The sequence below is a fragment of the Anarrhichthys ocellatus genome, unplaced genomic scaffold, assembly GCF_004355925.1.
Source record: "Anarrhichthys ocellatus isolate YVR2014 unplaced genomic scaffold, GSC_Weel_1.0 scaffold16, whole genome shotgun sequence".
NCBI lineage: Eukaryota > Metazoa > Chordata > Actinopteri > Perciformes > Anarhichadidae > Anarrhichthys > Anarrhichthys ocellatus.
The window spans coordinates 634,024-661,256 of NW_022280046.1; the positions used below are offsets into that span (position 1 = coordinate 634,024).

Here is a 27,233-nt window from a genome sequence, read left to right on the forward strand (position 1 = left end):
GTGTCACGATAACAGATACTACAGTAAGAGTTGTGCATTCAAAAGATCCATTTCAAAGATGGTGTTAAAATATTGATGGAACATGTGAGCAACATTGTGGCGTTGTTGTTGGTGCAGGTGATATGTCACTTTTTATATGCAAATCTATTCAGTTGAAGAATTACGTTCTCTGAGAAGTCTGACACGTCTGAAATGTATTACATGTATATATATATATATATATATGTTCTGGAGCTTTTGATCATGTCACATGATCTTCATCAGTTTGTTTCTGACTTCTCGTCCAGGTTGGCAAACTCCGTCTGCTGATGATACAGACTATCTGATAGAAGTGTGACTGAAAGCTCTGGGACAGCTACTAAATGGACCTTGTGTCGAGACAGATTTCTCAACTGCTGATTTCAAGCTCAAGAACGTCTGTTTTAATGAGGTGTTGAATCACCTTTATGTTCATTTTGGAGGCTGTGGTTTGTGTTACCTCTGAGCTGTACTTACTGCGATTATATTACAGGAGGACATATGCTTTGTTACTCCCCACTGCTGCACATGAGCCATTGTTTATGTCTGAGGAGCAGCGCAGACACCAGGTACTTAAACTGCTAAATGTCAGTAGGGTGTTTTAGTGTTGGCTACAAACCAGAAGAGGATCTTCTGTTATCCGACACTCCTCTGGGGGACAAACGGGGATCGAAGATGGATGGCCTCGGGCTCCCCCCCCTGTAAACATGAAAATGCCTCGCTAGCAGAGCAGCTACAAGTCAGCAGGATGTTGATATTATTCTGCCCCCGACAGGTTCTTACAGGGCCCCGCTCTCATCCACACCACACACGATATTAAAAATGCTGACATGGACACCGGCTGCTGAAGAAAACCCCAGAGTCATCAGACTATCTCTGTGTCCCTGAGGTATGAGAGCAACTACTAACTTTCAGAGCTTTATATATTGTTCAATCTGTGTGTGATGGATGTATACAGAAGCATATTTGTCAATGTAAAATTAAACATAAACATAACATTCTTTGCTTAGCTAAAGCATATAGAATATAATGGAATATGAACATGTACAATATGTAAAGATTAGACTCATCCTTTCAGTCATGGTGGTTATTCTAAAAAAGAACGGCCTTCTGTTCAATGCACAGCAAAACCTTCAAATAAGGGCTTAAGAGGGGTTGATGTTAAATATGAACATTTCATCATGACCCAAAATAAAGGTTAGTTTTACAGCAATCTCCAGAATTAAACGTTTACTATTCATTTTGCCTTGATTTTTTTTAAAGTTGCACTAATCCATATATTTATAATAACAATGTTTCACATGGCTGTGTAGTGAAAGTCGTTAAACAGACACTCATTTTCCCCTCAGCTCTATGGAGCTCTTTCAGGTCATTGTTTGGGTTTTTCCCAAAGATTTGGCCTTATATCCACTCATATTTATAGTTATCTTGTTTTATCATCCGAAGCAGTAAAAATACATAACGGGTATTACAATCTGCTGTTTGCAACTATTTGACAATGTCTGTAGGAGTCATTTTGTTTGTATTGTTGAAAAACTAAGAACCACAAGGTGTCGCAGTTTGAGTTTTAAATGACGTTTTCATGTCGTGCGCTTTTTGAATACTTTGATGCATGCGTCGAACTGTATATTCTTTATTTTGTTACAAGCGAAACGCACTGCGCATCGCACGCGCACTCCACTCATTCATTCACTCCCTCTCGTGTGTCAACACGGACCAAAGACCTTCAATGAGCCCAACTCACCAAGTAAGTGATGCATGTTCCAGTGGATATTATTGAAGCGTGCCCCTGTAGGCGTTTATCAAGCTTAACTTAAATTTTAAATTTGAGCAAACTTTTAGTAAAATATTTTTTGCTTTTAGACTTGTCAATTACAAAAACTCCACAAAACGCAAATGTTAGTCAAACTGTGTTTTATTTTTTTAAGCAACAGCAGGAAAACACAAGTTTTTCTTTAGAAGCGAGCCATGATTTAATAATGAGCCAAAATCAAAATTAAGTAAATTTACAGCTGATTTTATCCTGACAGCGATTTGTATAAAGGTCAATGGTTTGTCTTATCAAATGAAAAAGTTGAACATTTATTTTAGGATGAGGGTGACTCAGTGAATGTTTCTTTAATAACATTCAGGGACTGATTTTTCCTTAAAGTGCAAATGAGTAAATATTTCATTTCTACGATCAAAGGATGTAATTTACTCTGCATGTCCATAACACACTCATGCACTCTTAATTATGCACACACACACACACACACACACACACACACAGCTCATTAATATCCCTGTAAACAAACAGAATTTCCTGAATAATAGCACGGAAAGAGGACAGTCCACATTAACATCTGTAGGCAGGATAAAGTGGGCAGTTGTGTTCACATGCAGCAGATGTTTATCGAATCCCCCCCAAGAAGAATCTCAAATTGAATGAAACATTAATGTACGTGTAAACATGCTCTCTGTCTGTGTTATGTTGCGCTACAGTAAACAGTCATGCCCATGGTTCTAAAATAATACAAAAGGATGAGAGCTATACATCTATAATTAAAAAAGAAGACTAGTCAAAAACTAACTGTTGCAGTTTACTCATGCCACAACAAAGATTCATGTGCACGCTGTAGCACCACAGAAGAAAAGATAAAAGCAGATCTGTTTGTAATCGCTTCATTGTCTGAGTGCGCCTTTTTAAAAAAACGAGTGGGCATCTTTCTCGAGACTTGTGGTCTGATTCACAAATAGAATCATACACAAGCCAACGGTGGACTACATAATCTGGGGCAAGTCCTATTTGCTGAGGAAAAAATAGATCCTCTGCTCACCATCTGTGACTAAAGGGGCCTAACAAGACCTGATAAGAGGCAGTAATCAGTTCATCGGCAGCTCCTGCCCAAACACTGTGTGTGTGTTGTGTGTATCTGCCTGAGGTTGTTCTCTACACAGCTGCAGCACTTATAGCAACACTAACGCTGGAAGTTTAAATTCAAATTGATTCAGTATGTGTCATTTACTTACCCGCCATTTATTTGACAATAATTCCTGAATAGATACCGTGTCCCAACAGAAAACAAAATGGAAGCATCTTTTATGTGAACATAATCTCACTGCAGTTGAGTTGTGACTATAAAACTTATGCATCATAACGAAAATGTCAGTAGGATATTTAGTTACTGTGACTTATTCTGACAGCCACAGAAATGGGGCAGGAGGGGTGACGTTGTCGGAGGGACCAGCTGGATAAATGTGCTCGGGGAATGTGAATTAATAACGCTCCCCCCCTTCCTCGAGCGATTCTGTTGAGGTGCCCTTGTGCAAGGCACTTAACCCCCAGTGGAAAATAGCAAATAATGGGAAGCATCAAGGTGTGAGAGCACAAAACGTTAGGAACATAAAGCGCTGGGAAACGGCAAACACGTTCAGTTCAACTTCTCCTGGATAAGTGACGGTTAACTCATCCTCGGATAACTTCTTAGTGTAACCACGGAGCGGCCTGCATCACATGGCTGAGTGTAGGTGGAGTATCCAGAGGGACATACAACACAGTTACTTATTTGGAAGTTATTATAAGGTGATACTGGGGGATATAAGGGGCAGCTCTGGGCGATCACCTCCCACAGAAGTGCAGTGGCACATTTTTTGAGGCGTTTTCTTCTCCACAGCCCCAGGCCCGAAGCTCCAGCCTGTCCTCCTCCTCCTCCTCTTTGTCATCTTTCTCTCCGTCTCCCTCCTCGTACAGACTGGGCTCCTCCACAGACGTCTCCATGTTTGGGTTGTAGCCCCTGAACGCCTGCGCCTCCTTGTACTCATAAATGGTGGGGAGGCTGCTGCGTAAGCCGAAGCGACGCCGCAGGGCCACAAGCAGCGGCTGCGGCACGGTGAAGATATCCACATTGTTGCCCAGGTCGACCCAGGCCAGGCTGGGGAACTTCTTAGGATCCTTCACCGCATCCGTCAGGTCTTTCAGGATGGCCATCGTCAGACGGTTGCCATTGAGGGCTAGTGTGGTCAGTTTCGGCAGGCAGCCGAGGTGGGGCAGCAGCAGCCGCAAGCTCTCGTCCTGCAGCTCGGTGAAGCTCAGGTCCACAGCCGACATGGCGTCACTGCTACTCTGGAGGTAGAAGGCCACGCGGTGGACGTCTCGGCCAGACAGCGGGATGCCTGACAGGTTGACGACATCACCGGACAGTTTCTTCTTCAGGGTGGTCTTCAGACTGTTCGACAAAGAGGAGATGAAAACAAATTCATATCACTTTGTTTACAAGTTGGGTCTCTGAGGCACAACATGGCATGCTAATTATTCAGCACTAGCAGTTAGTTTTCCAAAACGGTGTAAAAACAAACAATCTTTACTTAATGATACCGGGGCTATTCATTTTAAAAGGTTCTGTAATGGGGTGCCACAACGTCCCACAAGTACAGGAGAACTGCAAAGTACGCAAAAAAAGATAACCGCATCCACCAGTAGAGAGAGGAGAGAGTAGCATTCAATAATGTAAAGAAGAGAATTTGCATTTAAATGTGTCCCGGTCCCTCAAGCAACCAATTCTGTCTCCTGGGCTAAATGTCATTTACTGAAGAGCACCAGCTGTTTCGGGTGTCACTTCTTTCCTTTAAAGCCATCTCTAAGCCAGCTCTCTAAGTCTGTGAGTATGAAACAACCATCAAAGACCATAAATATATAAATAAATGATTAGAAAACAGAGTGAACAAGGCAAAAAAAAAAAATGTTTTGCTCTTCGGTCAGGGCCAATTAGTAACGGATATGTCAACTTGTTTTGAGCTGGGCATGTGTCTGAGGTATTGTGGGTGACACATGAATAAGCCACTTGAGCTGATGAGCGAGTAAAAAAAACAAACAAACATGAGAACTCACTGGTGTGATCTCCTTCTCCAGGGGTGCAACGGGAAAGAAATTCAGCCCTGGAGCCAAGGATGTTAGCACAAGTTCAAAGAACTTGGTTGTGATTGGCCAGTGAACCCAGTCCCGGACCATGCGCGCAGCATGCCACCCCCCGAATGACAGGCACACAGCGAGGGCCGGTAAAGAGACGGAGAGGGCCGGGCGGCCGGTCAAACTTTATGGACTTTTTGACGGTGCACCGGACCACCAATGCAGCGGCCCAGCAAGATTTGTCCCAATATGCCAGATAGCCAGTACACACCACTGCCCTTCTCTAATGTTGCAGTCAGTATCAGATCCTGTAACATCTTCAGACTCATGATGGACAGTTTAAAAAAAAAAAAAGGATCAATAGTGATACAGAAGAAATGGAGATATTGCCTTTTTCCCCATATATTATTTTTCCTTGTCAAAACCTGGCACCTACATTACCCACAATGCACCCAGACACCTCTGTGGGAAATTTGGGTGTGTAATGCTAATAGCGGCTAACGTATCCTCGCCTCAAGCACAGGAGACGTCTGGTAGTCTCATTCAGTACTGCTAATATCTTCATATTTATTGTACACACAAGAGTTATATTTACCTTCTCATCTAACTCTCAGCAAGGAAGAAAAAGAGCAAATAAAATAAAATGTTGAACTGAAATGGTAGATGATGGTGGATGGACGAACACACTACTGGGACAAAAATGGTAAGTGATCTTCTAATTCAGTCCAAATGACTTCAGACAACAGGTGTGAGGTGAATCCATCTGAAGGAAAAATACTACTACCCTCACTGGAACATTGTATTCCACACTGCCTCTGATAGCACTCTGCAATCTGAAAGAAAATGTCTCGCTATACCACAGAGTGGCTAAATATGCATAGGAGAGCTATGAGGAAGCTGCATGCATGTCACAACGGTAGCACAAGAGAGTAAGCTGCAGAACATTAGACTCCTATTTTCACTGGTATTTAGACATCTGCCATACAAATGACAATGAGGTGGAAGCTTGGGAGACTTTGTTTAAAAAATTACACAAACGGGAGAAAAACTTTGTTTCACGGTTTATCCTCTCTTTGTCTTAGTCCTGTCTGCCTGCACTCGTCCCTCTGCCTCCTCAGGCACGCTGAGGATTATCCTCGTATCTCTCTGCTCGCTGGTTTGTCTGGGAGCCGTAGGAATCGTCAGGCTGTGGCTGTGCTCTTTACATCCGTCACCCTTTCTGCTCTGTTAAGGGAAAGAAAAAGATCCGTAGCACACCGGGGCGGTGATTCGCAAGATATTGATTCCAGGAGTAGACTATAATTCTTCTCTCCCACCTTCATATGCTGACTATATTGCTCACTGCCTTTCACTTTCTTTTTCTTGGCCTATTTTCTCCCTTTTATAATTTCACTGTCTGTCTTGTTCTAAATGTGATCTTCTGAAGCACCTGTGCCCTCTTTTATTTTTCTCTTTTGAAAGGTTTACTGTATTTGTAAGTTTATTAAAATGATCATCTAGCTACCTGAGCCTCTACGAATATATTACAGTTTAAAATATTTATGATGTGAAAATGCTGCCTGTATGTGTTCCCCTCAGCTATTTATTCAACATTATAAGGCTGTTAATAACGATTGTTTTCATTATACATTCATCTGTTTCGACCAATAATGTAATTGTTTATTCCAATGGTTCCCACGTTGCGTCTTAAGGGTTGTGAGATGATTACAGGTTGTTGTTTTTTTCAATTGCTGACATGCATAGGTCAAAACTCTTCACACCGTGGACCAAACTTTGAATCATTTTTCAGCGATTGCACACAAAACGCCTTCAGAATGATTTAGTTTGAAAACATGGATCACAGAAGACGGGTGTGGGGGAAGTAGAGTGGCAGCGAGAGGAAGGATGTGTGGAGGACAAAGAGAGGAAGACCAACGATGGTGGTCTCTGTTGAGATAATGGCCACAATTATTGACCATTTTTTAAACCACGACCTCTCTTTGACATATTTGGAATTTCAGGTATTCGCTTTTTTTTGTTTCAATTTTTCATTTTGCACAAGTGAATATGCAAGGATATAGGAAAAATACAGGACATTAAAGCAAATTGCTGCATTTATGATTCATTCTTGTTACACATAATTTAGTACAGTCAATAAAGTGAAAAGGTGTTATTCCGCTTCTATAATTTAATACTGATGTATTTGATAAGTCATTAAAACTTCAAAGATAAAAGTTAATGATGTATGTGATGCTCCCTGTTCATGTTTTTTAAGTCGGTGTGTTATAAGTCACAATGTTTCCTTTCTGAGTGACGCTTGTTTTGGTCGAACCATCTTGAGACATGTATGCTAACAGTAAAAAAGCTAACATACTGTTGTTGGCTCTTAATGAACCGCTAAAGAATCCCCAAACTTATTACAATTCATAATGCTTGACCCATTCCTTAAATAATAGATTTTTAAATTGATGTTGATTCATTTTATATCAATTCGACTAATGAATTAATTGACTAATCATGTCAGCCCTCAGACGTTATTGACTTTGACTGTAGCGTCTGAACATGCCAGGAAAGTGAGTGCATCTGCAGCTTCTTGGCCCACTCCTGTGATTTCAGAGGGTTTACTGTCCCCCTGTGCAGCTTCTGCACTTTACTGTAATGAAACGGATTATGGGTATCGACGTTTGTTCTCTTGGACGTATTTACAGGAGGGTTTTCCTACTTGTGCCCTCCTCTCTCACCTGGTTGCCTGTGTTTGTGTCGGAAGAGCTGTTTCATGAGACCAAGTCAGGCCGGGTAGTCAGTGGCACTGTGGGTGAGTAGGTGGTGCAGGGGGGGGGGCTTTAATGTGCTTTTAATGAGACAGAGTAAAGACGACTTCAGACTTCCTTCCTGCCTCCTGACTCCGTGGGCAGAGTTCCACCCACAGGCTGCTCAGCTGGCCACAGGCCCAGGGGCACAGCTAGCATTTCTAAAGCCACAGTGTACACTGTAGTCAATTACCATGAAACGATAACGACATAAACAACAAAATGTCTCATCTCACGCCCTCTGATGTGGCTGCCATGCTCATAGGCAGAGGTGCAGATCCTCTTGGACCAGTTCGAGCACAAACGACTTCAAAGGATAGTGTTCTCCCATAAACATGACTCGAAACAAGAGCATCCCCTGCATCGGGACTCATTTAAAAGCAAACGACTGAGGGAAGTCTATTTATTGACATCTCCGGAGAAACCGATACAGCGATCCAGGAATGTAATGGGAGCAGACTCTCATATGTCAAACTATCGGCTGCTTAAATGTGGGTTCAGGCAGACTATCTAATTGTTTTTCATATATTGTCTTTCCTCGGGGATGTTGTTAACTTTCACGCACTGAACAAGGGTCCTTGCTGTTCTATAGTTATGTAAACCCCAGAGGTAGGAAATAAAACATCTGGGCTTTGTGATGTTTAAATGGAGTGCAGGCAAACAGACCAAGCTTACAGAAGGTCAGAACAAAACCTGACGATGTGTCTTTGAATCGTTTCAATGAAAGTGTTTTGAGATACACTGTTAAAGAATCGGTGATACAATCTGTATTCAAACTGCAGCGGATAGAGTGCATGGTGATATTTGAATAACAAATCTACAGCGGCTTGATCTATCTCGCAGGCTGCCAGTGTTGCTACAGAGATTTGCTCAGACAGCCTCGACAAAACACTTGTGCTCCAGTGGTCTCTTTCCACAGCCACAGTAAAAATATGTTTTAAAATTGAAATGTACATTGCTAATTTCAGATAATTTGTGAACTGGTACTTTCCCCCGATATTTACCAGATTAAATAAAATGTAGTATAATATAAAAATATTATATAATCTATATCTATACAAAAATATTGTATCGAACAAATCTCCACTTGTTAAAGATCTTTAGAAAGGTTTGTCAGACTGCTCTTAGTGTGACCAATGATCTCTTCATTGCTGCTGATGCCATCTGAATTTGCAGGACTTGCAGACACTGCTCTCAAATGGTTCATCTCCTTCCTCTCAAACAGCCAATGAACAGTTACACCTGTTGATTTATGTACTGCCCTTATGAACATGTTGAGTACCTCAAGGTTCTGTCCTAGATCCACTTCTATTTCTTATCTACGTGCTTCCACTTCAATAATACACAACCATAATGATTATTTTCATTGCTATGCTGTTGACATGCAACTCTATGTTGCTGTAAAATCAGGAACTACCAGCAGTCCGATATCCTACAGAGCTGTCAGACTGACATCCTTCAACTTCATTTCATTTGAGTCATTTAACTCATTAGACTTTAATGATACATTTCTGTCTTGTGACTTGTAACAAAACTCTTCAAGCAGCACCACAATCTAAAACTAAAAGAAGTTACTCATTTCCTGTCAGGGCCCTGAAACAGAACTCCGGTTGACATTTATCGAGCTACTTATAGGATTTCCTAAAAATATCTACTGAAACCTAAAGTAATAATAATGATGTAGTGTTTCATCTTTATCCCTTTGTGCTATACATCCCCTGACGAGATGAAAGCTTCTCCATTAAAGGTCAGGGCAGATCCATTGATTTCTGTATTCATTCATTTTGTAACCCACGTCTGGTGCCTCTCGGTGTCAGGTTAGTCTCCACTCTGTCTAGTTGTCTCTCCTGATGTTACAAAGGTTAAATGCTCATCATAAGTGCAAGTCTGAAGCTTTCCTGCTTCATCATTCTGCGAATCAATTTCCACTCGAATGCAACCAAACACGTCCTCTACCCTCAAAGAGAGGGAGGGTTGGAGAGGTGAACATTTTAAAAAGGGCTGAGAGGGCCGAACAAACTTGTACATCCTTCTGATACATTGACGTCTTTACAAGGAGAATTGTACAACCCTTCAATATTCTGCCACCAGGGTGAGAATTAAAAGGAAATGGCAGGAGAAACTTGTAATCTGTCCGCCCACATAGAATACATGTTCCCCTTCATTTACTCTCATGAATCAGTAATATATCAAGAGACAGGGGGAGTGTTATGGGGCATATTTTTTCCTCATGTTCACTTACTGTGGCATTTAATACGACAAAGGTGGTGTGTGTTATAAGAGAGTCTGGTTTGGTAGAATACATTTCCTGGAATAGTTAGATGATTTGGTACCTATTTAATGAGACACTTTAAAAATAGTTTGTAACTAATGGCATTAAGAACAATAATGAATCGCATAATTAGGCTTTCTAGGTGAATAATGAGTCAATTAGCTTAAACTCAAAGCAAGTTCAAGTATTTTGGGGAATACTCTTACTCGCTTTCTTGAGGAGAGTTAAATGAGAAGATCATTACCACACACATGTATGTAAGTTAAATATGAAGCTAGTGCCAGCAGGTGGTTAGCTGAGCCTAGCTTAGCATAAAGCTGTATGCTAAATATACAGCTAGTACCAGCAGCCGGTAAGGTTAGCTTAGCATAAATATGTATGTTGAATATTAATATTAATAATATTAATATAATTCGTATAAATATTTTAGTGATATGGATTTTTCTTGATGGCCTGGTTGCGAAATCTGTGTCCCATATGTTAAAAACGGCAACAATCTGGCCAAAGTGTGTCAGTGTGTCCCTGATCAGACCGGAGATATATCCAATAGTATCTCAGCTGGGAGGACAAACTCTAATACAAATTCAAAATTGTCTTTCCGCTGAGCATGCAGAGAAACACTTGATTTATTTCAGGGGAATGAAATAAAAGCACTTGAGAAACATTGGATGTGGATGCTGTTCCAGATACCCGTGGGATTGGTCAGATCAATGTCTGCTTCATCAACGCTTTGGTCTTGACCTGTTTATTCCTTGGATCGATCTAGGCTGTTTCGCCTCCAGGCATCTGTATAATACATTCGCGGTAGTCTGTTTTAGCAGCGGGAGAGCCTGCAAGGGTCTAATGTAAAAACTCATCCTTGAAAAGTGAGCTAGTAAAGAACTGCTCGTTTATTTCTGTACTTATGTGTTATCTGAATGTGCCTTCAGGAATGTGACTGCGAGCTACCGTGCTTGTTCAACTCAACTCAGTTTTATCTGAGTGCCTTTAGTACAGTTTTGCCCGTGTTAATTAGAATACTTTACAGTCTGAGCCCCAAAAATTGCCTCAACTATATGCAACTGTCACTGATGAAACATGAAAGTGGTGATTGCATACACCATCCGGTGTCCTCCAGTTTCATGGGGATAATGGCACATTTTCTGCGAGGGAAAAAATAGCCCCAAAGCTCATTTGGATTTGGATTAAATTTCAGTGAAACATTTAGCGGATAGGCTGATGAAGGCTTCCTCTATTGTACGTCGTCAATGCAGCAGCTCCGGGCTGTGCAGTGTTCTGACATCTCAAATAAGTCCCTTGATTCTTTGAAACTCTAAATTAGAAGTCTTGGGGAAAGCAGTAATGTTGACGTCAACAAGGAGTGACCTGACAGCAGTGAACAGCACGTGTGCCCTCAAATAGAGAGGTGAAAACATTTTTATGTATTGGAAATTTGACAGATTAAAATCTTGGTCCAAATCCCCAATTTACAAACAGCTCCGTCAACTAATCCTTGAAGATGTATAAAGAAGCAAGATTTTTTTTATAAATACAAAAAAAGTGAGAGAAAGTAAAGAAAGGGAACATATGATATTCTGTACACTGCAAAAAGAAAGAAAAAGGGAAGATGTACTTATTTCTTTTGCAGATCTCACTTACGTTACTGCTCCTCAACATGGATGTGACATGAATTGCTTCTTATAATATGTGACATCCATCCAAAGATAAAAGCATATTTGCGCTGATGTATACGTAATGGTTATAAAACCTCTTGGTATAGAATGTACCATAATGCAACTGCGCAGCGTGGAAAATGCAAAATGTACTCCACGGCTGAGCTATAAATTCCCCCGTGATTGATTCGATGTGACAAACTGGATGCTTAGGAGAAAAGAACGCTGCGACAGAACACAGAAAACAGTTTGCATTACATAACTGTGTAGCATGGAGGAGTACGCCTGTTTCTGCCATACCATGTCAAGGCACAGTTATGAAATACGCATTAAAATGCAGGGCTCCAAACACAGATCGAGGGGCTTGATCACTGGGGACTGATCTGTATCAGCCTTAAAGGAATGAGACCCACAGATCATCTGAAGCACAAAGATTCTTGTTTCATGTTGTTCTCGAGCAGCAGCAGCAGCCTTATCTCAGATTTACAGTTAGAATACAATCAATGAGAGGTTAAGAGAGGTTCAATCCCAGGATAAAAAAATGAAGTCTTGAAATGCTCTTACATAAAGCTGTTTTAAAACGTCTGTTAAATGAATAACACCTTCAACCTTGTGTTTACCAATCAACACATCTAATCACTGTAATTATTTCATTATGGCCCCGTGCCCTATAGCTGAAGATTGGTGCGATGGATACTGTGCAGCTCTTCCTCCTCCCCCTCATCCTCCAGGATCTCTGTTGGAAGCCCTCAATTATTCATAGACGAGGGTGGTGGCTGGATCTTTAAGTCTATTAAAAATGGAGGTCAACTAGAAAGCAGATTGAGGAGACTGAGTGCAGCTGGCAGTCAAGTGGAATACTTAGTCTCTGAATGGAAATATAAGCAGAGAAATCAAAACCTTTTAAAAAAAAACAGACATCTGGGATTGTGTACTCAAAAATGCAAACTCTCATTTCCCAAATATTCTTTCCCCGTGTTGTCAGATTTTTGCCCTTGCCTTAGGAGTCGACCTTGTAGGTGAGAGGTCAGGCCTGCTGAGTCAGAGTCTGTTCGGCCTTCCAGTGCCCACCTCAGGGGGTTGACTCTGCTCCAGAAATATAGGTCATACACGTGTCAAAGGCATGTGACACATGGCTCAGGGTACGGATCCCACATGTACAGTAAATGCATCAAGAAAGAATGATCTGGTTATTTGTTCCAGACAGCAGCTGAGTGAAAGACGGGTTGAATCAAGTTGTAGGCGATGGCTTATTATTATTATTATTATTATTAGTATTATTATTATTGTGGGGGCATCCCTCGAGGTAAGAGCAGTGGTAGACTGGCACAAGGTATTTCTTCCAAACACTGCCATGAACTTTGGAACGGACATACCTTCTCCTGAGCAATCTATTCAATAGATAGCGAGACATTTCACCCCGAGCCACAAACCTCAGACTGGCATTCAAGTTCAGAGAATTGGTGAGATGCATTGTCTGGAAACCATGAATGTGCAAAATCCCATCAACTAGTTGTTGAGATATTTCAGTCTAGACCAACCGGCATGCCGACCCTGCGATCCATAGAGCCACACATCTAGAAATCTCTCCCACATGATCAAAAAAAGCACATTTTCCTCTTTTGTTCATACAATATTTAGGCAACTTAAACTACATTTAAATAAGAAGTTTTACCTCTATTTAAATGTATGTTATTGTTATAACTTCATTAATGACTCGCAACACTTTCATCTCCATCTGAAATGCTTTATGTATGGAATTGAGGGAGTCTTTTCCTCTACTCTAGAACAAGCAACAAAAATATGGTCACACAAACAAATAAATAAAAACAAACGGTCAGGTTTTAAAGTACATCAAAGGTGGAAGATGTAGCGCGTTTGTATTGCTTTGGCTCTGGAAGGATCCTGTTGTGGAGAAGGGCTCAAAATAACAGCGAGGAAGCGAGGTAGAGGGGATTTCTTCAAAGATTAGAGCAAATTAGCGGCAGCAGGGAGAAACTGGAGAGAGAGTCCCAGCGAGCAATTCTCTGGTGATTAGCCGGTGAAAAGCCGTCTAGGAATCTGGACGAGAAATACTGTTGAAATGCAGTTGTGAAAGCGGTCACAAGCATCCTGACTACTACACAGACGTCTAAACAAAGTTTCACTGCTCAACCAAATATAGTTGTAGCCAAGATGGCTTTTCACTGGCTAATGCTTGCTGGGGTGTGATTCAGAAATGAGAGGACGGCGTAAGAGCAAAGATGGGGAAAAAGGTGGTTTATCTTGTTGAAGTGGGGAGGATAAGTAAAACTGTGTGTTCAGAGATGTATTAGATTATATTGGGTGTAATTATTCCTCTAAACTTAAACAATGAGAGGAGCATGAATCTCGAGTGAAGAGAGGGATCTGATGCATCTTATCGAGTGCAAATCTGCAAGTTTGGGCTGCAACGTTGTCTGCTGTCTTATCAGGATTCTAGGCGTCGGTATGCTTCAATCAAACTAGTTCTTATCAAGTGTTGTCCGAAGGCTAAAGTGTTTATAGCTGTTACGAATGGGCATCAATAAAGAGGCTGACGTTGCACTTGGCTGTAAATGTGAAAAGTGGTGGAAGTAGTTGTGTGAAGAATGTAAAGATTAAAGGTCAATTTCTTCCAATCTTGCTGACAATTGCAGTCCAGTTGTCCGTTGTCGGAGGGTTTGGCTGCAGCCATTTCTGTTTGATGGCTTTCTTGTCTTCTTGCTTTTCATTCTTATGTTAGAATTTCAGCAGATGAGGCCATGTGGTTCATCTTATTGGTGAATGTTGCCGTTGTATTTCACCATGTTTGAAATGTGCAACATTAAATATATAATGTTCAGACATTAAATGTTACCAGATTTTGTGAGATCAGCAGAGCAGCGACTGTTTTAGCCTCTGCCTCTTATCTAAGGGACGTGTTATTATTTCATTGTGCTCAACTCTTCAAATCAAGCTGGCAATGTACTGTTTGCTACAACTCCAATAGCCCTGTTTCAATAAGTATTACGCTTTATATGCAGATAAATAAAAGCATTGAATTGTCTTTTGGACAGCTGTGGGAGGAAAGGCACGTTAGGTCTGGGTCAAATATCAGGACTCAGACAGACTATCAAAGCTCATCCACAGCTGGTTACATCTGCCCAAACAGCTGCCTCGCTTCACTCTTATCAGTCGGCACGACCTGCACGACTAAATATTAGCAACTAACTAAATCCTGTCAGCTATTCTGCTTAATATTCTATGCTGACTCAAATAAAACAAAACAATGCCACATGCACTTGGATTTGGCTCAGTAGTCAGTAAAACTGAACACTGAATACAAGAATTCAGTCGTCTCCCTGAACCACAGTTATTTGTACTGAAGACATCTGTAATAGCTGCTGTAAGAGCCTCACATCAATATCATGCCTCGCAGTAAAGACAAGCAATGAAATATTATCTGCAATCGGAGTCCGATCTCATCCAAATGTGCGGCAGGGGCAATTTTTATCATCATAAAAAAATATGAGCTTGATTAATCTGAAACTACCAAGTACAATAACATGAAAAACTCTACCGGGGACTCGGCAATACTGTGCTTCTTAGAAACCTGGCTCATGGCTGCAGAGAAAAAAAATGTAATTGCCTTGATAATATATAAAGTGTGACACAATTTTGCAGTTACAGTGTTATAAAAGCAGCTCGGGTTTGGAGTAATAAAGCTTGAAACATGGTTTATGTGTTATCTCTTGAATATTTGCAACCAAGCATATAGTCCATGAAAACCATTCTGGTTGGAGAGCAGGCTGCAGCTCATTTCTAGATTGATCAAATAGACTTTTCAATATCACTTGAAGAATTTAAGAATGCAATAACGGCTATATGATAGCTTTTGCATTCCTAAATATGAAGAGATCAAATTCACGATCGATTTAAAGCGAGGCGGAAAGAAAGAGGGAAATGCGTGACTTCTAATCGGCAACCTTGCAGTGATTCCCCCCCCCCCCCCCCCCCTTTTTTTTTTCCTCTCTCCGTCTGATAGAGCGTTTCCCCAGAGCCTGGAACTCAAACTGCAGAACCGCTCTGTGTGGCTACTGTTGAGCAAAATGGACACACAAAATAAAAAATCCCACAGGAAAAGAGGGGAGGAAGAAAATCAATGCGAGGAAGGGATTTTAAAATGGGAGAAATGGAAGGGATGAGGAGGGAAGGGGGAGCCGAAAGGTGAGGGGGGGAGAGGAGAATAGAGAGAGAGCTTTAATGAAAAGATCAATATCAGAGGAACATGTGAAACCACGTCAACTGTGTCCTAATGCTTCATTTGATCCTAAGATATTCATTTGTTATTATATTCACTGAGAAAAGAAACCATAAGTGCTGCTACTGGATTGTTGCAGTAGATTCTGGCAGAGAGACAGAGCTCGCTAATGAGCACACTGGGAGAGTCCGCCTTGTTGTTCTGTTGAGTGTTATTTCGAAAATACTGCAACCCAGAGACTGGGGCGGGAAGTTAAGTCGAGCTGTCAAAACAATCTTTCAATCTGGGTTAATTGCTCAGGGAGAGGGAACCTCATGATCATTATCAGAGATCTTCTTTTCACAACGTCTCCACAAATGTACCCGTTACTTAATTTGAGTTGAAGAGCATCGTTATTTGCTTGCGCGGTATGTCTACAGTCGCTACAATCAGCATCTTTCTGTTGCTCTCTCTTTGTTTCACTCAAGCACGGAGCAGTATCTGACAGCTTGCAGTTCGGTGGAAGTTAAAGTTCGAATCTGGCCCAGACGGCTCAGTTACGCACCTCATCTTAGTGTCTGTATTAGTTTCTTGTTCGCTCCCGATAATTCTTGGAGACACTTCGTAGACGTAGAAAAACACATTAGAATCTCTAATGACACATCACACTTGTGATGGGCGGTGTTTAAAGATGGTGTGAGGCGGGAAACTGTATTTACTGCTGAGGGGCAAGTGTGAAAATGGACCGATCATCCTAGGGAGACACTGTAACACAAGTTGATGATTTGATTACCCTAAAGTATAAACTGACTACAGTTAAATAAAATGCACAAATAAAAATAAGTCTATTATACGTGAAATATTTAAAGCACATCTGTAATTCATCACAAATGAATGTGTGTGTGTGTGTGTGTGTGTAATGAAGCAACGATGCCCGCTTCCAACCTCTGCAACGGTCAACGTCTGACCTCAACTTAACATTACTGCAGTAATATAACTGGATCAACTTTTCATCTGCTGTAGGTTCTTCCAATTACTTTTCAAACATAAAATTACATCTTACAGTTCAGCCGTGTGACTAAACATGTTTTGGATTAAATCAACAAAGTTGAGTACAAAAATTGTAAATGTGAACGATGCAGATGGTTCAACAGTCACTCAATTTCAGCAAGATGGTCAGACTCTCGATTATAAAACAGAGGATCAAATCTCCTGTATGGTTGGCAGTGTGTTTTACACCTCAAAGATACTGTAAATAAAGAGGAATAAAACATAAATTAACACAAACAAATGAGAATAAACTTATTTTTGTGATAAATTATCAACAATTCTGTTTTTAAAACAAATTGTAATTTGTGGGTGTAGAACCGCGAAAATCCTGTAAAAATAACTGTAAGAGGACTTCCTCAATGTCCGACTAGTATTTCAGAGAGGCTGTGCGGAGATTAATGAGTTGCGTTGATGCTTATGGTGAGGATGTGTTTACTGTCACAGGGACTGTCCTTCTTCAGAGTGATGGCAGCAGCAAAGAGGACACACTCACCAGGCCTGAGACTTCCTCCTGGGCACGCTCTGTCTCGTCCACTTGGAGTGAGGGGTCAGGTGGTAAATCAGCTGGCGGCAGATCTTGTTAGTGGACTTGAATGAGTCGGTTTCCTACAACACAAAGGGACGAATGATGGACAGCAAATGAAAATCTAGTTCTTACAACAAATCAAAACAGTGGCTGTCCATGAATAAATGCTACTAACACATCACATATTTAAGGGATCACTGAAAGAAACCAATACTTATAAAACTGTATATTTTATATGACAAAGTAAAAAGGAGCTGTTAGGGGGTTAAAGTCATTTATACATGCTGGATGTCTGATCTTCCTTTCTTTCTTCCTGCAAACTACAGATGTACTGATTTGCACAAAGTCACAGAGTGTTTATTTCTTGTACTTCGAATACAGCTGCTTCAAACGTTTTCTACATTGAACATACACTAATTTATTTTCCCTTTTGCGTCACTCTTTCTCCATGCCTCTCCTCCCCCTCCTCCCCCCTGCCTTCTCTTTTCTCTCTCCCACCTCCGTCAAAGGCTGTAAATGGAATGGGTTGTGCTGAGCAGGGTAAATCGAATTAGTCGTACAACACAACAACAAGAAAAAGGCAATGTGGCGAGAGGGGAAAAAAGACGGGGCTAATTTATCTTAAGGCGATTAACCATTCCCACTGCCACTTTTTTCCTTTGGTCGACAAAAAAAACAACCATGCCTCATACTTCAAAACAATCAGTGCTGCTGTTTCAGGCAGTTGGATGACTGAACGCAACGTGAACGCTGCGCAGACTGATTTTACAATGTGAAATTAGTCTTTGAAAATTGTGAATCTGTGGAGTGGAAGGATGGACAGTCACAAAATTCTATGAGCATTCTTAGACGTTAATCACGGGGCTGTAAAGCTGAGTGCGTCCAGATTAAATCAACTGTCTGAAACTGATGACCGTGAGCTTCAAAACACTCACATAGATGCATCATTTAGTCCTCCAATATGTCCTTGAATATATAATCGAAATAATTATCAGTGTGGTGGAAAGTACTGGGCACAGAGGCAGCTGCCAGGCATGAAATCCAGCACATTGCCTCTCTACACCCTCGTCACGTCTGACACAGTATCCTGCCACGGGTCGCCAGCCAGTCAGGAGGAGGACGCTGCCAGCTCCTCACTCTCCCTGCAGTCCTCCTGGGCTTTCCCCACCAAAGCAAACAGCGATGAGATTAGAGTTTCTCAAAGGTGATTATCATCTGTCTCTGCAAGTAAAAACTAGACCACAGTGACTTCATCTTAAGTCAACCCATCTTTTCCTAAAAGAGATAACTGCAGACCTGAGATAACTGTAATGGCTGCCAGGTCTGTGTTTTACAGCCGCTCTCAGCTGCTTCTGTGCTGTCTTCACCCTCATACCAGAGTTTGAAATGTAATTTGAATTTTAATATCTCGGATTTGTATGCCGTGCTACAAGTGGATGAGCCGGCTCCCAGTCTGGATAAATCACGATTTATGTCTTAAAGGGCCAGCCATTTATTTTATTGACCACACACATCTGAACATATTTCATATGCATAATTAAAGAGCTTGTCATATTGATTTACAGATAAGACTAATGTTAGACAACTGCATATAAATGATGAATGTTTTCATGCTGTGAAAGGTTTAGTCATATCAGTAATATCTGTAAACCAATTAGAGGGAGTTGTAACAGAGGAGTTGGTACAACTTGTTTATTCAAAAGCCCAAATTCAAACCCTAATATCTTAACGAAACATCTAATATGCACCACCAATGTACACATTAACAATAGGCTGTATAATGCACAGGAAGCTTGAAATAAGATCATTTTTAAGATACATTTCAAACAGGAAAAAACTAAAATTAAAATACCCTCCACCTCGTTTGACCCTATTTGCCCCCTAATCATTTTTGTACAGTCCCTTACAAACAGTGAGCGGTGTCTGTTACCTGGGACACATCGGATCAGACACTCAGCAGACTCCGGTTTGATCCCACACTCAGCAGACTCCGGTTTGATCCCACTGGCCACCTACCTCCTGTCAGAGCCCTCAAAGTGCTCTCATTAGTAGTGCCAACGCCATGCTGACCCAAAATCCTCGGTGCTATTGACCGCGGCTGCCAGCCCTGTTGATCTCAGAATGATGACCACCAAGCACCTGCCCACGCAGGCCTCTCACACACCTGCAGGTCCTGGAGCACAGCTGCTACCATTTGCCAATGCCTCGAAAGAGCACATGAGCAGCAGGAAAGACAGACCGCATGGTGCCATTGCAGAGCCAAACCCTGATCCAGTGCCTCCGTTCGGCCCTACCATTGATCCCGTACCTCTCTACCAATATGACACATGCACTTAGGCTTGGCTAATAAAGGTGGACATGTTGCAGCTTGCCTCTCCTCTGTTTACAATTGTGGTCCTTGCACAGTCAATTAATGTGAGGTCTGTCGGTTTCATAATTCATTAATGTAACAGTTGAAACGCAGCGGATCGTTCTGGATTCTCACCCTTTTTGGACACTGCAGGTCCCGGGCGAGACTGAGCAGCAGCTCGTGAGAAATGGGGTCCACCAGGTTGAGAAAAGCTGCGTTCTTGTACAAAATTTCGTTGAGTGACGTTCCCTGGAGTCCCAAATCCTGAGAGAAAAGAAGAGAGAGCCATGTGTTAACTCTTACTAAAACTAACAGTGTGTAGATGGTCAGAAATTCATTTGATTAAAGCATCCGTGTCTGAGCCATGCTTGATTTAATATTCAAGTGCCATTTCATGGATTGTTTAATGAAAATAGAGTCAACGTTTATGAGCTTTGTTCATCATCTCCTTTCATTTTGCCCTCTTATCACGCTGCGAGGCAAACTGATAAGGTTCTGCTATCAGAGTCTTGTGTTAACAGCCAGTGCAGCAGATGAGAGGAGGGTGTCTATGTGTGTGTGTGTGTGTGTGTGTGAGGGATGTTGGGAGTAAAGTTTCAGTAAGCGAAGATAAAAGTGGTGTGGTCTTTCTTCAAATATCACAGTTACTCTAAGACTCCTTCTGGTTCCTCTTATCTCATTAACAGGTTTCAGTTGTAGTTTTGGCCCAAAAGACTTTTTATCATTTTCACAAAACACGTCTCTAAACCGTCTTAAGGAAAATACGTTCTGATTAATGCACTTCCACTTTCTACCTTCAATCTTCAGCATTCATAAGATAAAGATTGTGTGATGTGAAGGACACACGCCCGGTTGTTGATTATACTTATATTATCTTCAGGTTGTTTGTGGTTGCGATGACAATGTAAATATGTTGCTTCAGGTAGACCTTTGAGTGCTGAGGTGTCATTAACAGCCGATGTATAAGCCTCACCAGCATGCGGGCAAAGATACAAACACACACACACACACACACACACACACACACACAGGATCAAATGAACAACAGCAGGGAAGACGTGAAACTGAGCTAATGAAACAAAGAACAGAAAAAATAAAAGGTTTGCGAGTAAGACGGTACAAGGAAATCTCTTCTTTTTAGGCATTAAGCCGTTAAAAGATTATTTCCTCTGCTCATACATGCTGTTGTGTCATTACTGCTGCTACTGGTGAACAAACATGTTTGTGGACCATTGTCCTCTTGTGACACTGTACAACTAGAAGCTGAGGAGTAAATACTTTCAGATGTATATGAACTGAAAAGCTTTTCAAATAGCAGGCTGGAGGTGGACGCAGTGTGAAACATGCTATACACGCTCTGACAGGCCGAACACTTAGGGGCACAGTCGAGGCAAAGAGGAAAACTCCCATCAGCATTTTCTCCTCCTCCAGCTTTTGAGTTGATTTATTACAGCGGAGCTCTGCGGGATTCCCTGACGCTGGACTACCCTCCAGACCCCTCTCCCTTCAATAAACCTCATTTAGCACAGACTGAGGGCACCACATGTGCCCATAAATGGAGGCAAAGAGGATTTTGAAGATTATATTGTGATGATGATGTGTGTTATACGTAGTGCAGCTGCAGCATCAGATGTGAGTGGGATTTATAGCTGAAACGAAGCCCATTTTTAAAATACACACAGAGATGTGATCCTGTGGATTCATTTGGCTGATTCCAAATGAAATGTTTTCTTATTTGTCACTGACAGGATGCCTGTGTGCCCTCAGATCCCACTACAAATGTCCTCGTGAAAGCTGTGTATCTAATCTGACGACTGTCTCGTCACAAAAACTCTGAATAAAGCGACGAGCTCCGAACCCGCAGAACATCATCCCACACATGCAGTTCATTAGAATCCAATTACATATATTGCACAGTGTGACAAATCCAGTCCCACCGTTTCCTGCTTCAGTTTAGGAAACCTGTGGCAGCTGTCAGTTGTCCAGTTCTGTTTACTCACATTTTAGCATTAGATGTTCTTTACAGGTTTTGACGAAATGTTGTGACCTTTTAAGCAATCATATCAAATTAAAGGCAAGGGGTCAGTACTGCATGACTGTCTTGTGAATAAGGACTGAAAAGCTGAAGATTCACGGACACAGATGCCTGGCCAGCAGCAACTAGCTGTTGGCAATTATGTCTGACAAGCAGGACAAGGTCAATATGTCAGCTTAGTCAAATGTGACAAGACATATAAGGAATATTGTCTTCTTCTACACTTAAATATGAACACTGTGAGTGCTATACTTGATAATGAATTTAGCACCACAGTCACATTAGCAATCTGTCCCTTAAATAAAGGGGAACTTTCTGTACACATTGTACTTCTATCCAATTTTCCAATTTAAATAAATCCGCATTTTATTGAAGTATCGTTCGCTATTTGCAAAGTGAGTCTCTAATGTTCACTCAGGTACATTTAGCAAAGTGACTTTTTTCAAATCATCTTAATTTGTGGGAAGTGTACCAGAAGCTCATCTTTTTAATGGAATAGTTTGACATTTTGGGAAATATGCTGATAATCACTTTCTTGCTTAGATAAAAAGATGAATCATCTGGCAAGTACAATACTACAGCCAGAAGCTTGTCTTAGCTTAGCTTAGCACAAAGACTGGAAACTACTAGTCTCTAAATTTCACAAACAAACGATATATCTTGTTCATTCACAGGTTGGCAGTGTTCACTGGGTATGGCCAAGAAATAGACACACTAACCACAAGTACATCGTTTTTACATGTTTGAAACAGTTTAAAACATAATAATAAATGAGCTTTTAGAAAAGCTGGGAGGTGGATTTTGCTTCAGTCTTTATGCTAAGCTACGCTAACCTGCTGCTGACTGTAGCTTTATATTTACCCGACAGACATGAAACAGGTATCAATCTTTTCATCTAACTTTCAGCAAGAAAGTGAATGTGTGTGTTTCCCAAAAATATCGAACTACTTCATTAATGTGGGTCGTGTAACTTTTATTAATTTATTCATTTTCATGGAAGTTTGCCTTTGATAGCATACAGAGAGGCAGACAGGCAAAGAAGAGGTAAACTCCAACACTAAACCTATTGGATGAATAATGATATAATCACAGAGGCACCGCAGGTTTTTTGTTGATGCATTTTAAGTTGAAGAAAATAAATTAATAAAATATGTGTGCTGTGACAGCTATAACCTCAGACTCATACACTACAGAGAGCCCCTTAATTAGTGTCTTCTCCATCGCTGCACATTGGTTACTCAGTGTGCATGCTGTAGAGTGGAATTGATATGAGTATATATGCTGATTCTTTATTTATTAATGTAAAATATCACAAACTAATTAACTTAATGGCCCAGAGGGCCGATCTGCCATGGCAATGCAGCGTAGGGGCCGATGTTATTGGCTCCTCTTTGTAATAATTTCCTTTATGTGAAAGAAAAATGCTCCAGCTTCCATCATCTCAAGGGGATTATCTCCAAATCCATCCGTCTCTGAGAGGAAGATCTGCTTCTCTGCTGGAGAACCACAACAGGAGATCTACTGCTAGTTTACCCCCCCCCCCCTGTCTTGGAAGTATTGTTAGTCAGACGCTTGGCTTCGGCCCCAACGACATACACCAGTAGCAGCGCTCTGCCTTCACCTCGCTGAGTGATGGAGAGCGTGTTCGTGCTTCGTGAGAAGTTTAAATGCAGAGCTATGGAGAAAGCTGTCCCTGCTCACCACTGACATGTTGATCTTTACGATCCTTTTCAGTATGACGGACCGCAGACACCGCTTTAACAAACAGGTACAGCAATGTTGAAGTCTTACAGGAAGACATGCCTGAGTCAATTCCCTCCTGCTTCACACAAATGTGAACCTCTATATGATGAAATTTAAATTGACCCCATATCTATCACATGCAAAATGGATTCTGTGCAGCCTATAAGAGATATCTACAAATCTGTCTTCAATTCCGACTTGTCAGACACCCGTAGCTTCTCCTCAGCATTGTTTCCTGCTTTAAACCTGCACATGTAATTTATTCTACGGCACCGTACAGATGGGCAGGGAGTTTGCATGACAGGGAGCCCTCTTGATCAGAACTGCTTTTGTCTGAACTTCAAAACTGCTCTCCTTTGATCAATGCACGGCTTCCAGAAGGCAGTGGGAAGCTCAAGCTGAGCTCTAAAAACTTTGGATAAATCCTCAGAAAGTGAGGATTAGAGCAGGGGAGGTGTTACATGGGAAAAGGCTTAAATGCATGAAATAAACATACCTTATAGTTGCGGGATATGACGCTGAGGAGTGTCATATCTTTATTTAACAAATTATTAACAATTTAACAAAGGAGTGTTTGAACAATGCCGTGCAACAGGGGATAGAGTAAAGCATTTAACAACACCACATTAAAGTATCAACTGTGTTTGTGCTTCTTATGTGGATTTAAATATTTATAATGTATTTTTAATCCCTCTTATGTATATTTCAAACCTCCTTTACACAGGAAACTGGCTGAAAAAGACAGCATATGTGGCTTGCCATTCATTTATGTTAATTGCTTAATATTTTCTTTTACCTGAAAAAGACCTTGTTAGTATTTATTCGAAAAAGAAATATGCCAAACATTTACTTAAGGTCATAAAGTTTATCACATAGAAAATAAAAGTAACTTGAATTGGTTTCGGTGCCGGGCTAACATATACTATCCTCAGTGTTCTGTGTCATGTGGAGCTGATTGAATATATTCAGAGACTGAGCTGGCTTCCTCCTAGCCATTCCCTTTCAGACTAAACAGGTGGTTGATTTAAAGCAGCGTCTCACTGTGCTTCTTTTCCCCACAGGAATAGTAAAAGAAGCCATAGCGTTTATGTCAATAAAGTTATGAGAACTTGCAAAGAGTAGATGATTAAATGACTTCAACGTTTTTAAAAAAATAACTGACACCTGCAGACACACCTGCTCCCTGAAAAGTGCATTTTCTCCAATGAGTGACAGCTGAGCTTTGTATTAAACTACAGCAGACACTTCCAGTATATCTGTGCAGGCAATATGTCAGGTGTATTGAAATAAGGACACAACAACTGAATAAACTGATGCGATATTAAATACAAGCGTCTTACACTAACACATTTCACGTTTCTCAGTAAATATAAAAGTCAATATTTTGCAGATAAAAAATAAAATGCCTCTTAGGTCGTTTAACTTTTTGCCCACGTGCTCATCAGTACCCACTTACAGCGTCAATTAAGCCACGTTTCTAGGTTTAACAAGAGGCTACAGACGGACAGACTTGGCGCATGATCATGATCCAACAATAATGTCAGCCCTTTACCTTTCTCAGCAGTTTGAGCACTTCGGCCGCTTGCTCCATCCTCTGGTCCCGGAGCAGCGTCTGGATTTCCCGGATCCACGCCACCCGTCCGACATATGGGCTGTGGTTGTTTTTGCGCTGCATCCCCGGGAGCTTGTCGGACTTGAGCATCAAAGAGGTAAACAAGAAGTCTCTGCCGCCGCTTCTCTCGCTCTCTCCCTGGTTGTCATTCCTCTGGCGTCTCCTCTTGGACACTTTTGTTTCCAGATCGAGACTTCTCCGTCTGGTCAACTTAGAACCCATCACTCCCTGAGAGGATGCGTCGGTGGTGGCGAGAGGGATTTTACAACACGCAGCCAAAACATCACACTTTACTCGCGCCCGCGCAGTGAAATAGCACTTTAAAGTTTAAAGTAGCAGTATCATAAAACAACAACGTGTGCGTGTGCGTGTGTGTGCCCGGTCTCTCGCCGTCGTCCCCCTGTCTGCATCCGTCCATGCACTGCCTGAGCACTCTGGCATCCTTTGCTTTACTCAGCGCTGAGTGCGCTCCTCAGCCAATCAGATCCGGATTCTCCGCACAGACTGAGAGCGAGAGTCATGTCGGAAACTGATCTCAGCTTAGTTTCACAGGACGTGCGCGCAACGCACATAATGTTGATTGGAAACTGAGTCAATCAGAGAGAGTTGACCTGTTTAATCCATGTTGTTATAGCCTGCTGTATCTTATGCAACGATATCTTATCTAGTAATATAGAAATGTGATAGATATAAATAGATAGATGCTGAATAATAACACTAAAACTGAAACCAAAAGATATGAAACATTAGGATTTTTAAAGAGCAGATGAAAACATTAAAGCGGACAATAAAAGCTATTTAATCTCAGTTAAGAGCAACTTAACATCGGCTGAAAATCATACAATTCACTTCGCTACAGTGATGTATGAGTGTACTACATGATGCATCAGTACACTGTGACATCACTGTTGGGTGTGGTTAGAGGTGCAACGGACTTTAAAACTCTCAGCAAGGTGAAACACTGCTTTTATCGAGTTACTCTTTAAGACTACATCTTCCACTATGACTTAGCGGAAACGTAACTGTCTTTTTCTTTTTTTTTGTTCATTCGTAAAACCAACAGAAATTGGAAAATAAATGCTCTGTGATGGTTGCTCTGGGCACAGGAACGTTGACATCAGGGGGGGCTAAGTGAGACAATTTACAGAGTGAGACTTGCATCGCTATTTAATTCAACCTCTAAACTGCATTCACTGTGATTGACACAGATGCATCTTGTTAACCAAATAAAAGCGTGGGGTGAATCTGTGTCTCTGGTCAGTGGGTATGAGAGATGAGTTAGGGCCCGAGCTTTCACTGTCAGCCCTGTCTGATATAACAGCATAAGCTCTTAACAACCCCTAGTGGGGTTGAGTGCAATAAGTCGTACCACCTCCCAGCCTAAAGGCAAAGCCATGGAAACAGTAGTGATGCATCCCAATCATGCTGGTACTAAAGTCTAATGGCTCTCACAGGCTCTGTCTGGATTGCATGATTTCACCGAACACCTCATTCTCAGGGTCGATGATCTCCTGGATTGTCAAGGTTCATATTTTTTTTTGTTGACACTGGATTTGAGGAAAAAACAGCATTCTTCACAAAACAAGGTTTGTACCAATTTACTGTGTTTCTTTTTGGGTGGTATGGAGTCCTCATGGAGTATGATCCTTCCCAGTGAGAGACCGAGCAAAGAGGGTTTCATTTACCTAAACTATGTACTGTACACAAAGGGGAACATGGCTGAGCAGACCATTTTTTTTAAACAAAGGGGCAACACAAAGACAAAAACTAAACTAAACAAAAAAACAAACAGGAACATTTTAGTATAAATATTTAAGCAATAAACCAAAACCAACAAACTAATATGCTCTAAAGAAATAAACAAAATCTCTAAACTGGAAATCCAACCCCCCCCATGATACATTCTGATTGGACGCTTCCTGTATTTAAGAGCTCTGCTTTAAGGTGTGCATCATTCACTCAGGCTTGACAAGATTGTTCCTTCAGCACCAGCAACCACCCTCGGCACTGGTAACTCAAAGAAATGTGAATTACAACAAATGTAGGCAAAGTTAACTGAAGACAAACTAAACCATGTGA

At 41.3% G+C, this 27,233-nt stretch overlaps 1 protein-coding gene across 1 annotated transcript; it reads right to left on the bottom strand.

Annotated features, from left to right (window-relative positions):
* Window positions 1-2,271: 2,271 nt before the first annotated feature.
* On the bottom strand, window positions 2,272-25,640 carry lrrc75bb (leucine rich repeat containing 75Bb). The gene is made up of 4 exons (XM_031855648.1): window positions 25,095-25,640; window positions 19,900-20,028; window positions 17,382-17,494; window positions 2,272-4,226 (listed from the first exon to the last, which is right to left on the bottom strand). Exons 1-4 carry the CDS (start codon window positions 25,374-25,376, stop codon window positions 3,620-3,622), a joined length of 1,131 nt encoding a protein of 376 aa, XP_031711508.1. The 5' UTR covers window positions 25,377-25,640; the 3' UTR covers window positions 2,272-3,619.
* Between the last annotated feature and the right edge of the window lie 1,593 nt (window positions 25,641-27,233).